General features: G+C 31.9%; 1 protein-coding gene across 1 annotated transcript in view; it reads right to left on the bottom strand.

Moving 5' to 3' along the window:
* LOC100201245 (fibrillin-2) overlaps window positions 1-16,459 on the bottom strand; it is a 92,051-nt gene that overhangs the window by 41,566 nt on the left and 34,026 nt on the right. The window contains exons 7-51 of the mRNA XM_065795015.1: window positions 16,272-16,418; window positions 16,042-16,188; window positions 15,809-15,955; window positions 15,579-15,725; window positions 15,350-15,496; window positions 15,120-15,266; window positions 14,890-15,036; window positions 14,657-14,803; window positions 14,427-14,573; window positions 14,198-14,344; window positions 13,968-14,114; window positions 13,739-13,885; window positions 13,509-13,655; window positions 13,279-13,425; window positions 13,046-13,192; window positions 12,816-12,962; window positions 12,587-12,733; window positions 12,357-12,503; window positions 12,127-12,273; window positions 11,894-12,040; window positions 11,664-11,810; window positions 11,435-11,581; window positions 11,205-11,348; window positions 10,975-11,121; window positions 10,742-10,888; window positions 10,512-10,658; window positions 10,283-10,429; window positions 10,053-10,199; window positions 9,823-9,969; window positions 9,590-9,736; window positions 9,360-9,506; window positions 9,131-9,277; window positions 8,901-9,047; window positions 8,671-8,817; window positions 8,438-8,584; window positions 8,208-8,354; window positions 7,979-8,125; window positions 7,749-7,895; window positions 7,519-7,665; window positions 7,286-7,432; window positions 7,056-7,202; window positions 6,827-6,973; window positions 6,597-6,743; window positions 6,367-6,513; window positions 6,134-6,280 (exon numbers count right to left, since the gene is read on the bottom strand). Coding sequence (XP_065651087.1) covers window positions 6,134-6,280; window positions 6,367-6,513; window positions 6,597-6,743; window positions 6,827-6,973; window positions 7,056-7,202; window positions 7,286-7,432; window positions 7,519-7,665; window positions 7,749-7,895; window positions 7,979-8,125; window positions 8,208-8,354; window positions 8,438-8,584; window positions 8,671-8,817; window positions 8,901-9,047; window positions 9,131-9,277; window positions 9,360-9,506; window positions 9,590-9,736; window positions 9,823-9,969; window positions 10,053-10,199; window positions 10,283-10,429; window positions 10,512-10,658; window positions 10,742-10,888; window positions 10,975-11,121; window positions 11,205-11,348; window positions 11,435-11,581; window positions 11,664-11,810; window positions 11,894-12,040; window positions 12,127-12,273; window positions 12,357-12,503; window positions 12,587-12,733; window positions 12,816-12,962; window positions 13,046-13,192; window positions 13,279-13,425; window positions 13,509-13,655; window positions 13,739-13,885; window positions 13,968-14,114; window positions 14,198-14,344; window positions 14,427-14,573; window positions 14,657-14,803; window positions 14,890-15,036; window positions 15,120-15,266; window positions 15,350-15,496; window positions 15,579-15,725; window positions 15,809-15,955; window positions 16,042-16,188; window positions 16,272-16,418 — 6,612 coding nt within the window. The remainder of the gene's footprint in view (window positions 1-6,133; window positions 6,281-6,366; window positions 6,514-6,596; window positions 6,744-6,826; window positions 6,974-7,055; window positions 7,203-7,285; window positions 7,433-7,518; window positions 7,666-7,748; window positions 7,896-7,978; window positions 8,126-8,207; window positions 8,355-8,437; window positions 8,585-8,670; window positions 8,818-8,900; window positions 9,048-9,130; window positions 9,278-9,359; window positions 9,507-9,589; window positions 9,737-9,822; window positions 9,970-10,052; window positions 10,200-10,282; window positions 10,430-10,511; window positions 10,659-10,741; window positions 10,889-10,974; window positions 11,122-11,204; window positions 11,349-11,434; window positions 11,582-11,663; window positions 11,811-11,893; window positions 12,041-12,126; window positions 12,274-12,356; window positions 12,504-12,586; window positions 12,734-12,815; window positions 12,963-13,045; window positions 13,193-13,278; window positions 13,426-13,508; window positions 13,656-13,738; window positions 13,886-13,967; window positions 14,115-14,197; window positions 14,345-14,426; window positions 14,574-14,656; window positions 14,804-14,889; window positions 15,037-15,119; window positions 15,267-15,349; window positions 15,497-15,578; window positions 15,726-15,808; window positions 15,956-16,041; window positions 16,189-16,271; window positions 16,419-16,459) is intronic.

The following is a 16,459-nucleotide window of genomic DNA, read 5'->3' as shown; positions in this document are numbered from 1 at the left end:
TTATTGGATGGATAAAAGACCATGAACCATCTTGTGCAACCTGACCTGAACTGATCTCTCTTTCTAATGGTATAGTGGGCAATGATAAAATTAACTGTGATATAGCAGTTGAAACTGGCATTAATGCTATAAACAAAATGGTTGGAATGAATTTTGCCAATATTCATTTAAAACATAATAAAGTTTTATTCTTGGGCTCCTTGACAGCTTCTGTGAAGGTTCATGAAAAAGAAGTAATTATTAATACTCTGCAGCTCTTACATCGTATAATATGTACAGTCAAAACAGATGAAGAACTTGCAGCATGTTTTAAGTACGAGTTTGCACCAAGGCCTCCAGCGCTTTTTGATGAGTTGCTTTTGATGCAAAAAAATTCAAAATCAGTTCTATGTGATGCAATAGAATCAATTGTGCTATGTGAAAAAACAACACCTTTCTTAAAATTTGTCATTGATTTGGTATCTACATCCCCACATGGATGAGACCAGTAATATATAAAGATATAGATAAATTTTATGTATCATATGTGATACATCAATATGGGAAAAAATGGTGGGTTGTTTTTGATGGCTATTCTGGCTAGTCTAATACCAAATCAGAAGAACAAAGACAATACCAGTCCAAAGAAGTTTCAGAAGATGTTTTTTATGACAAATCAATGACAATTAATTCAACCCAAACAAATTTTCTTTAAAATCCTCGCCACAAAACTTGATTTATTGAAGCCTTATCGTTGCGTCTTGCAGATTCTGGAACTCATGTTAAACAGGCATCATGAGATGCGGATACAGTAATTATCAATACAGCAAATAATTTGTCAAGACATGGGTTCAACAAGCCTGTTGTAATAATAGGAGAAGACACAGATATGCTAGTATTACTTGTGGCTCTAACAGATTCAACTACTAATATTTTCATAATAAAGCCTGGCAAAGATACTAAGCAAGACAAAGTTTACAGCGAGAACAAGATGAGAGAAGGTCTTGGTGACTGCTCTAGGCAGTTGTTGTTTTTACATGCAACGTCTGGATGTGACTCAACATCATTTCCTTACCATCAAGGCAAAAAGAAAGCCTTTAAATTATTGAACAACAATGTGGATTTATGCAAAGTTGTTGATGTATTTAAAACCCCGGAAACCAATCATGATGAAATTGCTCATGCTGGAAAACAATATTTCTAAGAACTAAATGGATTTTGATAATATGAGTTAATTTGATAATATCTTCACAGAGTAGCATCCAAACCAGTTCACAAAACATTCGATTTAGTTGTATTACCTCCAACAATTTCTAAAGCATAGCAACATTAATTTCATGTCTACCATCAAGTACAGCAATGACACAGTCACAAAACTTGGATCAACTGGAATGGGGCTCTAAAATGATAGGATCAAATCTCTTACCAACATCAAACCTTCAACTGCCAGCTCCAGAAAATTTGTTGCATGTTATGAGCTTTATCTGCAAAACTAGATACATTAAAAATTGCAAATGTAAAAAAAGGTAAATGTAGTTTAGCGATTAAAAATAACACAAAACTTTCTACCAAAATGATACATTCCTGTAGTAGTTGATTTGCAATGATTGAAAACGGTTATTAAAAGTTACTTTAATTGTATATAGGTGGTTTGAATTGCTTATTAATGTGTGGGTCATGCCATGGCATGACCCACACATTGATGATAACCATTGATGATAACCATTACCAATTTAGAGGCAAGTGCTTCATCAGAAAATGTTTCAAGACTTCGCTTAAATGTTAGATAAAGTAGGAAAACGTATGAGAAGAAGCAAACAATTTCCATTGTATCAACTATATCCATAAAAATTAGGTGCTAGAGTTAGCTCAAAAGCGGAATAACGAATGGGGTCAGGAGGTTCAAACACAGGTTGGTAGTGTAATAGATTTGGTTGCAGCAAAAGGGCGATATCATAGGACCTGTCAGTTTTCGAAACTAGAGAAAGTTATTAACAAAACCTGGGTGTCCACTTAATTTAGAACAAAATTTGGCTTTCAATAAATTATGTGATTCTCTGTGGCAATGAAGAATGTCAGTATTCAATATCTGAATTAAATGACAAATTCTGTGAATTCCTTACCCCTGAAATTGACCCGCACACGAAGAAAAATTTAGAATTTAAACTTCAAGCTCGTTTTGGAGATGAATTGCTAATTACAACCGTTCCAGGCAAAAAAAAATACTTTATGCTTCCTTCATGCTTCACCTTAAAACATAAATGCATCACTTTAGAGCATGCTAGTATATGTAGAACAAGACCAATATTATTTCTGTCTAACATTCAAATCGGGTTTTCTGTGTACTTGCACAGACACTTTGAATCCAAGACTCTAATTGAAATGCTTTCCAATAATGGATCGTGTTCATCATATAACAAAGTGAAGCTTTTCAAGTCTGTTGTAACGCTATCCAGCGTAGTCAATAAGATGGAATCAGATGCATTTATTCAGTTTATTTTTGATAATGTTGATTTTAACATCCGCACATTAGATGGTCACAATAGTTTTCACAGAATAGGTGGAATTGGATGTATTACTCCTGCACATGCAATCAGTTTGTATATAAATATTAGTAGGCCAAAGATTCTACCTACTTCAAAAGGGATTGCATCTGTTGGGAAAATAAAATTGGCTACTTACAACAAGCCAAAGAGCAGAGGTCATTGAGATCTGATTGTAGAGGACGCATATGGGGTTACACAAACTACGTTGTTCCTTAATGAACCATTGCGACTTGACTTTTTGTGGATGTGTGGTGCATGGCTTCGAGTCACTTGTAGACCTGGTTGGAACGGCTATATGGCACTACCCATAGCTAAAAATTATCCATACAAATTGTCTTATGTCTCACCAATGCCTTTAATTAACAATGCCCCAGGAGATTTAAGTACAATATACACTTCACTCCTGATGGCTAAAGAAAAGTGCAAGAAAGCTAATCAACTGACATATTTTGTTACTTTTGACCAGCCTCCATTTGCCCAAGAATGCGAATTAGTAGCTGACTTCTAGTATCGATGGTGATATATCTTCGATTGGTTTCTATTTATTAATATTCTGCATGGGAGCTATTGGCATTTATTTCTGGAAGCGGATTGGATGAGATTTGGGGAGCTGTTTATGCAAAGGCTTTCGTAGTTCAACCACTGAATGGTAATGCCTATGCCCTTCAAGCACAATTCATGACTCAATTAGCGCTGGCAGTTGTTATATTGCAGGAATTAATTGAACCAATTACTAACGTTAAGATCAGCAATTTACATTCCCAGATTCTGATCAACAATTCATCTGCAGAACATTTCAACGAATGTCTGATCATTAATAACATATTAGGCAGAATGAATGCAGCAATGCAGTCTGCTGCTGCTTAAAGTCGAACTGCAAAACTATGGGTACAATATTTTAATCAAAGGTAACTGATGAAACTATTTATTAGATTAAAACAAACCAGAGACTGGCAGTTGCACTTGTATTGTGTGTATCAAATATTACCACATTTTTATGCATTAGCTCACTTGCCTTATGCGAAATCTGCTCATTTATATTTACAACAGGTGTTATCACTTAAGTCCAGAATGTCTCCAAAAGATTACTAGAAATTTACAAATGAAAGGCATTTAATCATTTGCCAAACAATAATTTTGGGCTTACTTGTAAAAGAGGTTTAAATGACAGTAGACTTTCTTGGTGGATTCTTGGTATGCCCAGATGTTCAACTTGGTATGCCCAGATATTCAACTTGGTATGCCCAGATGTTCAACTTGGTATGCCCAGATGTTCAACTTGGTATGCCCAGATGTTGTAACAGGTATTGAAGATTTTTGTGACGGCACTTCTGAATTGTCAGAGCAACACATTGAACTGCATGAATCAAGGCAAGCACAAGACATTCGCAATACTAATATCTTTATTGGATGGATAAAAGACCATGAACCATCTTGTGCAACCTGACCTGAACTGATCTCTCTTTCTAATGGTATAGTGGGCAATGATAAAATTAACTGTGATATAGCAGTTGAAACTGGCATTAATGCTATAAACAAAATGGTTGGAATGAATTTTGCCAATATTCATTTAAAACATAATAAAGTTTTATTCTTGGGCTCCTTGACAGCTTCTGTGAAGGTTCATGAAAAAGAAGTAATTATTAATACTCTGCAGCTCTTACATCGTATAATATGTACAGTCAAAACAGATGAAGAACTTGCAGCATGTTTTAAGTACGAGTTTGCACCAAGGCCTCCAGCGCTTTTTGATGAGTTGCTTTTGATGCAAAAAAATTCAAAATCAGTTCTATGTGATGCAATAGAATCAATTGTGCTATGTGAAAAAACAACACCTTTCTTAAAATTTGTCATTGATTTGGTATCTACATCCCCACATGGATGAGACCAGTAATATATAAAGATATAGATAAATTTTATGTATCATATGTGATACATCAATATGGGAAAAAATGGTGGGTTGTTTTTGATGGCTATTCTGGCTAGTCTAATACCAAATCAGAAGAACAAAGACAATACCAGTCCAAAGAAGTTTCAGAAGATGTTTTTTATGACAAATCAATGACAATTAATTCAACCCAAACAAATTTTCTTTAAAATCCTCGCCACAAAACTTGATTTATTGAAGCCTTATCGTTGCGTCTTGCAGATTCTGGAACTCATGTTAAACAGGCATCATGAGATGCGGATACAGTAATTATCAATACAGCAAATAATTTGTCAAGACATGGGTTCAACAAGCCTGTTGTAATAATAGGAGAAGACACAGATATGCTAGTATTACTTGTGGCTCTAACAGATTCAACTACTAATATTTTCATAATAAAGCCTGGCAAAGATACTAAGCAAGACAAAGTTTACAGCGAGAACAAGATGAGAGAAGGTCTTGGTGACTGCTCTAGGCAGTTGTTGTTTTTACATGCAACGTCTGGATGTGACTCAACATCATTTCCTTACCATCAAGGCAAAAAGAAAGCCTTTAAATTATTGAACAACAATGTGGATTTATGCAAAGTTGTTGATGTATTTAAAACCCCGGAAACCAATCATGATGAAATTGCTCATGCTGGAAAACAATATTTCTAAGAACTAAATGGATTTTGATAATATGAGTTAATTTGATAATATCTTCACAGAGTAGCATCCAAACCAGTTCACAAAACATTCGATTTAGTTGTATTACCTCCAACAATTTCTAAAGCATAGCAACATTAATTTCATGTCTACCATCAAGTACAGCAATGACACAGTCACAAAACTTGGATCAACTGGAATGGGGCTCTAAAATGATAGGATCAAATCTCTTACCAACATCAAACCTTCAACTGCCAGCTCCAGAAAATTTGTTGCATGTTATGAGCTTTATCTGCAAAACTAGATACATTAAAAATTGCAAATGTAAAAAAAGGTAAATGTAGTTTAGCGATTAAAAATAACACAAAACTTTCTACCAAAATGATACATTCCTGTAGTAGTTGATTTGCAATGATTGAAAACGGTTATTAAAAGTTACTTTAATTGTATATAGGTGGTTTGAATTGCTTATTAATGTGTGGGTCATGCCATGGCATGACCCACACATTGATGTGGGGACGACCCACACATTGATGTGGGGACGACCCACACATTGATGTGGGGATGACCCACACATGACCACACATTGATGTAAGGATAACCCAAACATTGATGACGACCTGATGCTGACCTCTAAGAAATTGAGGTGGTCAAATAATTGCCAACCTCACCTTTCCTAATTCCAAGAGTTGCATGGAGGAGATTAATCAAATCCTGCAAACATAAATGATGCTGACATATCTAATGAAGATAAAGACTATGACAATAACACATATAGAGATATCCGTTGTTCAGATGAAGAGCCAATAAGAACAAATAGCAAGCAATTATATTAAAGTTTGAGATAATATAACTATGATAATTATGAAATATATTGTAATATGTGTAGTAAAGCTATTGTTCAATATACGATGTGATATAGTTTAAAGTTTACCATTTCTTTAATTAATTTTTGTTTATAAAATTACATAATATTATATCTTGTGAGAAAAGTCGAAAAATAAAATTATTTGATCAATAGTAACTTTATATACCTGCGCATTGATCTGAGAGAGTCTCTGATCCTCCATTACTTGTGTTAAACCCAGTTTTACATGTACAGTTGTATCCACCAACATAATTGTTGCATATAGCATTAATGGAGCAGACGTTTGTTGTTTCTGGAGCACATTCATTTATATCTGCAAAAAAAAAAACGACATAAAATCTGATCTTCTAAGTAAATGTACAAAAGTAAAATCAATTTATTAATTAAAACTTAATATACCTTTGCATTGATCTAAAAGTGTTTCTATATCTCCATTACTCGTGTTGTACCCATTTTTACATGTACAACTGTATCCACCAATAAAATTGTTGCATATGGCATTAACTGAGCAGTTGTTTGTTACTTCTGGAGCACATTCGTTTATATCTGTAAAAGAAATCAAATAAATTTATTTCTTGTAAGCAAATGTCGAAAATTAAAAGTAAGCTATTGATAGTAACTTAATATACCTGCGCATTGATCTGAGAGTGTCTCTAGTCCTCCATTACTAGTATTAAACCCATTTTTACATGTACAGTTGTATCCACCGACAAAATTGTTGCATGTAGCATTAATGGAGCAGTCGCTTGTTGTTTCTGAAGCACATTCATTTATATCTATAAAAGAAATTATATAAATTCATATCTTGTAAGTGAAAGTCAAAAAATGTAAATAAATTATTGATAATAACTTAATATACCTGAGCATTGATCTGAGAGAGTCTCTATTCCTCCATTACTTGTGTTAAACCCATTTTTACATGTACAGTTGTGTCCACCAATAAAATTGTTGCATACAGCATTAATGGAGCAGTCGTTTGTTGTTTCTGAAGCACATTCATTTATATCTGTAAATAAAATTATATAATATTATATCTTGTGAGTAAAGTCGAAAAATAAAATTATTTGATCGATAGTAACTTTATATACCTGCGCATTGATCTGAGAGAGTCTCTATTCCTCCATTACTTGTGTTAAACCCAGTTTTACATGTACAGTTGTATCCACCAACATAATTGCTGCATGTAGCATTAATGGAGCAGTCGTTTGTTGTTTCTGGAGCACATTCATTTATATCTGCAAAAGAAATTATATAAATTCATATCTTGTAAGTAAATGTCAATAAGTAAAATGAGGTTATAGAAAAAATCTTAATATACCTGAACATTGTTGCAAGAGTGTCTCTATTCCTCCATTACTTGTGTTAAACCCATTTTTACATGTACAGATGTGACTGCCATTAAAGTTTTTGCATAAGGCATTAGCTGAGCAGTTGTTTGTTCTTTCCGGAGCACATTCATTTATATCTGCAAAAAAAAAAACGACATAAAATCTGATCTTCTAAGTAAATGTACAAAAGTAAAATCAATTTATTAATTGAAACTTAATATACCTTTGCATTGATCTAAAAGTGTTTCTATATCTCCATTACTCGTGTTGTACCCATTTTTACATGTACAACTGTATCCACCAATAAAATTGTTGCATATGGCATTAACTGAGCAGTTGTTTGTTACTTCTGGACCACATTCGTTTATATCTGTAAAAGAAATCAAATAAATTTATTTCTTGTAAGCAAATGTCGAAAATTAAAAGTAAGCTATTGATAGTAACTTAATATACCTGCGCATTGATCTGAGAGTGTCTCTAGTCCTCCATTACTAGTATTAAACCCATTTTTACATGTACAGTTGTATCCACCGACAAAATTGTTGCATGTAGCATTAATGGAGCAGTCGCTTGTTGTTTCTGAAGCACATTCATTTATATCTATAAAAGAAATTATATAAATTCATATCTTGTAAGTGAAAGTCAAAAAATGTAAATAAATTATTGATAATAACTTAATATACCTGAGCATTGATCTGAGAGAGTCTCTATTCCTCCATTACTTGTGTTAAACCCATTTTTACATGTACAGTTGTGTCCACCAATAAAATTGTTGCATACAGCATTAATGGAGCAGTCGTTTGTTGTTTCTGAAGCACATTCATTTATATCTGTAAATAAAATTATATAATATTATATCTTGTGAGTAAAGTCGAAAAATAAAATTATTTGATCGATAGTAACTTTATATACCTGCGCATTGATCTGAGAGAGTCTCTATTCCTCCGTTACTTGTGTTAAACCCAGTTTTACATGTACAGTTGTATCCACCAACATAATTGCTGCATGTAGCATTAATGGAGCAGTCGTTTGTTGTTTCTGGAGCACATTCATTTATATCTGCAAAAGAAATTATATAAATTCATATCTTGTAAGTAAATGTCAATAAGTAAAATGAGGTTATAGAAAAAATCTTAATATACCTGAACATTGTTGCAAGAGTGTCTCTATTCCTCCATTACTTGTGTTAAACCCATTTTTACATGTACAGATGTGACTGCCATTAAAGTTTTTGCATAAGGCATTAGCTGAGCAGTTGTTTGTTCTTTCCGGAGCAAATTCATTTATATCTGAAAAAAAAAAAACGACATAAAATCTGATCTTCTAAGTAAATGTACAAAAGTAAAATCAATTTATTAATTGAAACTTAATATACCTTTGCATTGATCTAAAAGTGTTTCTATATCTCCATTACTCGTGTTGTACCCATTTTTACATGTACAACTGTATCCACCAATAAAATTGTTGCATATGGCATTAACTGAGCAGTTGTTTGTTACTTCTGGAGCACATTCGTTTATATCTGTAAAAGAAATCAAATAAATTTATTTCTTGTAAGCAAATGTCGAAAATTAAAAGTAAGCTATTGATAGTAACTTAATATACCTGCGCATTGATCTGAGAGTGTCTCTAGTCCTCCATTACTAGTATTAAACCCATTTTTACATGTACAGTTGTATCCACCGACAAAATTGTTGCATGTAGCATTAATGGAGCAGTCGCTTGTTGTTTCTGAAGCACATTCATTTATATCTATAAAAGAAATTATATAAATTCATATCTTGTAAGTGAAAGTCAAAAAATGTAAATAAATTATTGATAATAACTTAATATACCTGAGCATTGATCTGAGAGAGTCTCTATTCCTCCATTACTTGTGTTAAACCCATTTTTACATGTACAGTTGTGTCCACCAATAAAATTGTTGCATACAGCATTAATGGAGCAGTCGTTTGTTGTTTCTGAAGCACATTCATTTATATCTGTAAATAAAATTATATAATATTATATCTTGTGAGTAAAGTCGAAAAATAAAATTATTTGATCGATAGTAACTTTATATACCTGCGCATTGATCTGAGAGAGTCTCTATTCCTCCATTACTTGTGTTAAACCCAGTTTTACATGTACAGTTGTATCCACCAACATAATTGCTGCATGTAGCATTAATGGAGCAGTCGTTTGTTGTTTCTGGAGCACATTCATTTATATCTGCAAAAGAAATTATATAAATTCATATCTTGTAAGTAAATGTCAATAAGTAAAATGAGGTTATAGAAAAAATCTTAATATACCTGAACATTGTTGCAAGAGTGTCTCTATTCCTCCATTACTTGTGTTAAACCCATTTTTACATGTACAGATGTGACTGCCATTAAAGTTTTTGCATAAGGCATTAGCTGAGCAGTTGTTTGTTCTTTCCGGAGCACATTCATTTATATCTGCAAAAAAAAAAACGACATAAAATCTGATCTTCTAAGTAAATGTACAAAAGTAAAATCAATTTATTAATTGAAACTTAATATACCTTTGCATTGATCTAAAAGTGTTTCTATATCTCCATTACTCGTGTTGTACCCATTTTTACATGTACAACTGTATCCACCAATAAAATTGTTGCATATGGCATTAACTGAGCAGTTGTTTGTTACTTCTGGAGCACATTCGTTTATATCTGTAAAAGAAATCAAATAAATTTATTTCTTGTAAGCAAATGTCGAAAATTAAAAGTAAGCTATTGATAGTAACTTAATATACCTGCGCATTGATCTGAGAGTGTCTCTAGTCCTCCATTACTAGTATTAAACCCATTTTTACATGTACAGTTGTATCCACCGACAAAATTGTTGCATGTAGCATTAATGGAGCAGTCGCTTGTTGTTTCTGAAGCACATTCATTTATATCTATAAAAGAAATTATATAAATTCATATCTTGTAAGTGAAAGTCAAAAAATGTAAATAAATTATTGATAATAACTTAATATACCTGAGCATTGATCTGAGAGAGTCTCTATTCCTCCATTACTTGTGTTAAACCCATTTTTACATGTACAGTTGTGTCCACCAATAAAATTGTTGCATACAGCATTAATGGAGCAGTCGTTTGTTGTTTCTGAAGCACATTCATTTATATCTGTAAATAAAATTATATAATATTATATCTTGTGAGTAAAGTCGAAAAATAAAATTATTTGATCGATAGTAACTTTATATACCTGCGCATTGATCTGAGAGAGTCTCTATTCCTCCATTACTTGTGTTAAACCCAGTTTTACATGTACAGTTGTATCCACCAACATAATTGCTGCATGTAGCATTAATGGAGCAGTCGTTTGTTGTTTCTGGAGCACATTCATTTATATCTGCAAAAGAAATTATATAAATTCATATCTTGTAAGTAAATGTCAATAAGTAAAATGAGGTTATAGAAAAAATCTTAATATACCTGAACATTGTTGCAAGAGTGTCTCTATTCCTCCATTACTTGTGTTAAACCCATTTTTACATGTACAGATGTGACTGCCATTAAAGTTTTTGCATAAGGCATTAGCTGAGCAGTTGTTTGTTCTTTCCGGAGCACATTCATTTATATCTGCAAAAAAAAAAACGACATAAAATCTGATCTTCTAAGTAAATGTACAAAAGTAAAATCAATTTATTAATTGAAACTTAATATACCTTTGCATTGATCTAAAAGTGTTTCTATATCTCCATTACTCGTGTTGTACCCATTTTTACATGTACAACTGTATCCACCAATAAAATTGTTGCATATGGCATTAACTGAGCAGTTGTTTGTTACTTCTGGAGCACATTCGTTTATATCTGTAAAAGAAATCAAATAAATTTATTTCTTGTAAGCAAATGTCGAAAATTAAAAGTAAGCTATTGATAGTAACTTAATATACCTGCGCATTGATCTGAGAGTGTCTCTAGTCCTCCATTACTAGTATTAAACCCATTTTTACATGTACAGTTGTATCCACCGACAAAATTGTTGCATGTAGCATTAATGGAGCAGTCGCTTGTTGTTTCTGAAGCACATTCATTTATATATATAAAAGAAATTATATAAATTAATATATTGTAAGTGAAAGTCAAAAAATTTAAAAAAAATATTTTTAATAAATTAATATACCTGAGCATTGATCTGAGAGAGTCTCTATTCCTCCATTACTTGTGTTAAACCCATTTTTACATGTACAGTTGTGTCCACCAATAAAATTGTTGCATACAGCATTAATGGAGCAGTCGTTTGTTGTTTCTGAAGCACATTCATTTATATCTGTAAATAAAATTATATAATATTATATCTTGTGAGTAAAGTCGAAAAATAAAATTATTTGATCGATAGTAACTTTATATACCTGCGCATTGATCTGAGAGAGTCTCTATTCCTCCATTACTTGTGTTAAACCCAGTTTTACATGTACAGTTGTATCCACCAACATAATTGCTGCATGTAGCATTAATGGAGCAGTCGTTTGTTGTTTCTGGAGCACATTCATTTATATCTGCAAAAGAAATTATATAAATTCATATCTTGTAAGTAAATGTCAATAAGTAAAATGAGGTTATAGAAAAAATCTTAATATACCTGAACATTGTTGCAAGAGTGTCTCTATTCCTCCATTACTTGTGTTAAACCCATTTTTACATGTACAGATGTGACTGCCATTAAAGTTTTTGCATAAGGCATTAGCTGAGCAGTTGTTTGTTCTTTCCGGAGCACATTCATTTATATCTGCAAAAAAAAAAACGACATAAAATCTGATCTTCTAAGTAAATGTACAAAAGTAAAATCAATTTATTAATTGAAACTTAATATACCTTTGCATTGATCTAAAAGTGTTTCTATATCTCCATTACTCGTGTTGTACCCATTTTTACATGTACAACTGTATCCACCAATAAAATTGTTGCATATGGCATTAACTGAGCAGTTGTTTGTTACTTCTGGACCACATTCGTTTATATCTGTAAAAGAAATCAAATAAATTTATTTCTTGTAAGCAAATGTCGAAAATTAAAAGTAAGCTATTGATAGTAACTTAATATACCTGCGCATTGATCTGAGAGTGTCTCTAGTCCTCCATTACTAGTATTAAACCCATTTTTACATGTACAGTTGTATCCACCGACAAAATTGTTGCATGTAGCATTAATGGAGCAGTCGCTTGTTGTTTCTGAAGCACATTCATTTATATCTATAAAAGAAATTATATAAATTCATATCTTGTAAGTGAAAGTCAAAAAATGTAAATAAATTATTGATAATAACTTAATATACCTGAGCATTGATCTGAGAGAGTCTCTATTCCTCCATTACTTGTGTTAAACCCATTTTTACATGTACAGTTGTGTCCACCAATAAAATTGTTGCATACAGCATTAATGGAGCAGTCGTTTGTTGTTTCTGAAGCACATTCATTTATATCTGTAAATAAAATTATATAATATTATATCTTGTGAGTAAAGTCGAAAAATAAAATTATTTGATCGATAGTAACTTTATATACCTGCGCATTGATCTGAGAGAGTCTCTATTCCTCCATTACTTGTGTTAAACCCAGTTTTACATGTACAGTTGTATCCACCAACATAATTGCTGCATGTAGCATTAATGGAGCAGTCGTTTGTTGTTTCTGGAGCACATTCATTTATATCTGCAAAAGAAATTATATAAATTCATATCTTGTAAGTAAATGTCAATAAGTAAAATGAGGTTATAGAAAAAATCTTAATATACCTGAACATTGTTGCAAGAGTGTCTCTATTCCTCCATTACTTGTGTTAAACCCATTTTTACATGTACAGATGTGACTGCCATTAAAGTTTTTGCATAAGGCATTAGCTGAGCAGTTGTTTGTTCTTTCCGGAGCACATTCATTTATATCTGCAAAAAAAAAAACGACATAAAATCTGATCTTCTAAGTAAATGTACAAAAGTAAAATCAATTTATTAATTGAAACTTAATATACCTTTGCATTGATCTAAAAGTGTTTCTATATCTCCATTACTCGTGTTGTACCCATTTTTACATGTACAACTGTATCCACCAATAAAATTGTTGCATATGGCATTAACTGAGCAGTTGTTTGTTACTTCTGGAGCACATTCGTTTATATCTGTAAAAGAAATCAAATAAATTTATTTCTTGTAAGCAAATGTCGTAAATTAAAAGTAAGCTATTGATAGTAACTTAATATACCTGCGCATTGATCTGAGAGTGTCTCTAGTCCTCCATTACTAGTATTAAACCCATTTTTACATGTACAGTTGTATCCACCGACAAAATTGTTGCATGTAGCATTAATGGAGCAGTCGCTTGTTGTTTCTGAAGCACATTCATTTATATCTATAAAAGAAATTATATAAATTCATATCTTGTAAGTGAAAGTCAAAAAATGTAAATAAATTATTGATAATAACTTAATATACCTGAGCATTGATCTGAGAGAGTCTCTATTCCTCCATTACTTGTGTTAAACCCATTTTTACATGTACAGTTGTGTCCACCAATAAAATTGTTGCATACAGCATTAATGGAGCAGTCGTTTGTTGTTTCTGAAGCACATTCATTTATATCTGTAAATAAAATTATATAATATTATATCTTGTGAGTAAAGTCGAAAAATAAAATTATTTGATCGATAGTAACTTTATATACCTGCGCATTGATCTGAGAGAGTCTCTATTCCTCCGTTACTTGTGTTAAACCCAGTTTTACATGTACAGTTGTATCCACCAACATAATTGCTGCATGTAGCATTAATGGAGCAGTCGTTTGTTGTTTCTGGAGCACATTCATTTATATCTGCAAAAGAAATTATATAAATTCATATCTTGTAAGTGAAAGTCAAAAAATGTAAATAAATTATTGATAATAACTTAATATACCTGAGCATTGATCTGAGAGAGTCTCTATTCCTCCATTACTTGTGTTAAACCCATTTTTACATGTACAGTTGTGTCCACCAATAAAATTGTTGCATACAGCATTAATGGAGCAGTCGTTTGTTGTTTCTGAAGCACATTCATTTATATCTGTAAATAAAATTATATAATATTATATCTTGTGAGTAAAGTCGAAAAATAAAATTATTTGATCGATAGTAACTTTATATACCTGCGCATTGATCTGAGAGAGTCTCTATTCCTCCATTACTTGTGTTAAACCCAGTTTTACATGTACAGTTGTATCCACCAACATAATTGCTGCATGTAGCATTAATGGAGCAGTCGTTTGTTGTTTCTGGAGCACATTCATTTATATCTGCAAAAGAAATTATATAAATTCATATCTTGTAAGTAAATGTCAATAAGTAAAATGAGGTTATAGAAAAAATCTTAATATACCTGAACATTGTTGCAAGAGTGTCTCTATTCCTCCATTACTTGTGTTAAACCCATTTTTACATGTACAGATGTGACTGCCATTAAAGTTTTTGCATAAGGCATTAGCTGAGCAGTTGTTTGTTCTTTCCGGAGCACATTCATTTATATCTGCAAAAAAAAAAACGACATAAAATCTGATCTTCTAAGTAAATGTACAAAAGTAAAATCAATTTATTAATTGAAACTTAATATACCTTTGCATTGATCTAAAAGTGTTTCTATATCTCCATTACTCGTGTTGTACCCATTTTTACATGTACAACTGTATCCACCAATAAAATTGTTGCATATGGCATTAACTGAGCAGTTGTTTGTTACTTCTGGAGCACATTCGTTTATATCTGTAAAAGAAATCAAATAAATTTATTTCTTGTAAGCAAATGTCGAAAATTAAAAGTAAGCTATTGATAGTAACTTAATATACCTGCGCATTGATCTGAGAGTGTCTCTAGTCCTCCATTACTAGTATTAAACCCATTTTTACATGTACAGTTGTATCCACCGACAAAATTGTTGCATGTAGCATTAATGGAGCAGTCGCTTGTTGTTTCTGAAGCACATTCATTTATATCTATAAAAGAAATTATATAAATTCATATCTTGTAAGTGAAAGTCAAAAAATGTAAATAAATTATTGATAATAACTTAATATACCTGAGCATTGATCTGAGAGAGTCTCTATTCCTCCATTACTTGTGTTAAACCCATTTTTACATGTACAGTTGTGTCCACCAATAAAATTGTTGCATACAGCATTAATGGAGCAGTCGTTTGTTGTTTCTGAAGCACATTCATTTATATCTGTAAATAAAATTATATAATATTATATCTTGTGAGTAAAGTCGAAAAATAAAATTATTTGATCGATAGTAACTTTATATACCTGCGCATTGATCTGAGAGAGTCTCTATTCCTCCATTACTTGTGTTAAACCCAGTTTTACATGTACAGTTGTATCCACCAACATAATTGCTGCATGTAGCATTAATGGAGCAGTCGTTTGTTGTTTCTGGAGCACATTCATTTATATCTGCAAAAGAAATTATATAAATTCATATCTTGTAAGTAAATGTCAATAAGTAAAATGAGGTTATAGAAAAAATCTTAATATACCTGAACATTGTTGCAAGAGTGTCTCTATTCCTCCATTACTTGTGTTAAACCCATTTTTACATGTACAGATGTGACTGCCATTAAAGTTTTTGCATAAGGCATTAGCTGAGCAGTTGTTTGTTCTTTCCGGAGCACATTCATTTATATCTGCAAAAAAAAAAACGACATAAAATCTGATCTTCTAAGTAAATGTACAAAAGTAAAATCAATTTATTAATTGAAACTTAATATACCTTTGCATTGATCTAAAAGTGTTTCTATATCTCCATTACTCGTGTTGTACCCATTTTTACATGTACAACTGTATCCACCAATAAAATTGTTGCATATGGCATTAACTGAGCAGTTGTTTGTTACTTCTGGAGCACATTCGTTTATATCTGTAAAAGAAATCAAATAAATTTATTTCTTGTAAGCAAATGTCGAAAATTAAAAGTAAGCTATTGATAGTAACTTAATATACCTGCGCATTGATCTGAGAGTGTCTCTAGTCCTCCATTACTAGTATTAAACCCATTTTTACATGTACAGTTGTATCCACCGACAAAATTGTTGCATGTAGCATTAATGGAGCAGTCGCTTGTTGTTTCTGAAGCACATTCATTTATATCTATAAAAGAAATTATATAAATTCATATCTTGTAAGTGAAA

This window comes from Hydra vulgaris, chromosome 04 (genome assembly GCF_038396675.1).
Source record: "Hydra vulgaris chromosome 04, alternate assembly HydraT2T_AEP".
Lineage (NCBI taxonomy): Eukaryota > Metazoa > Cnidaria > Hydrozoa > Anthoathecata > Hydridae > Hydra > Hydra vulgaris.
This window is presented reverse-complemented; position numbering and strand designations above follow the sequence as displayed.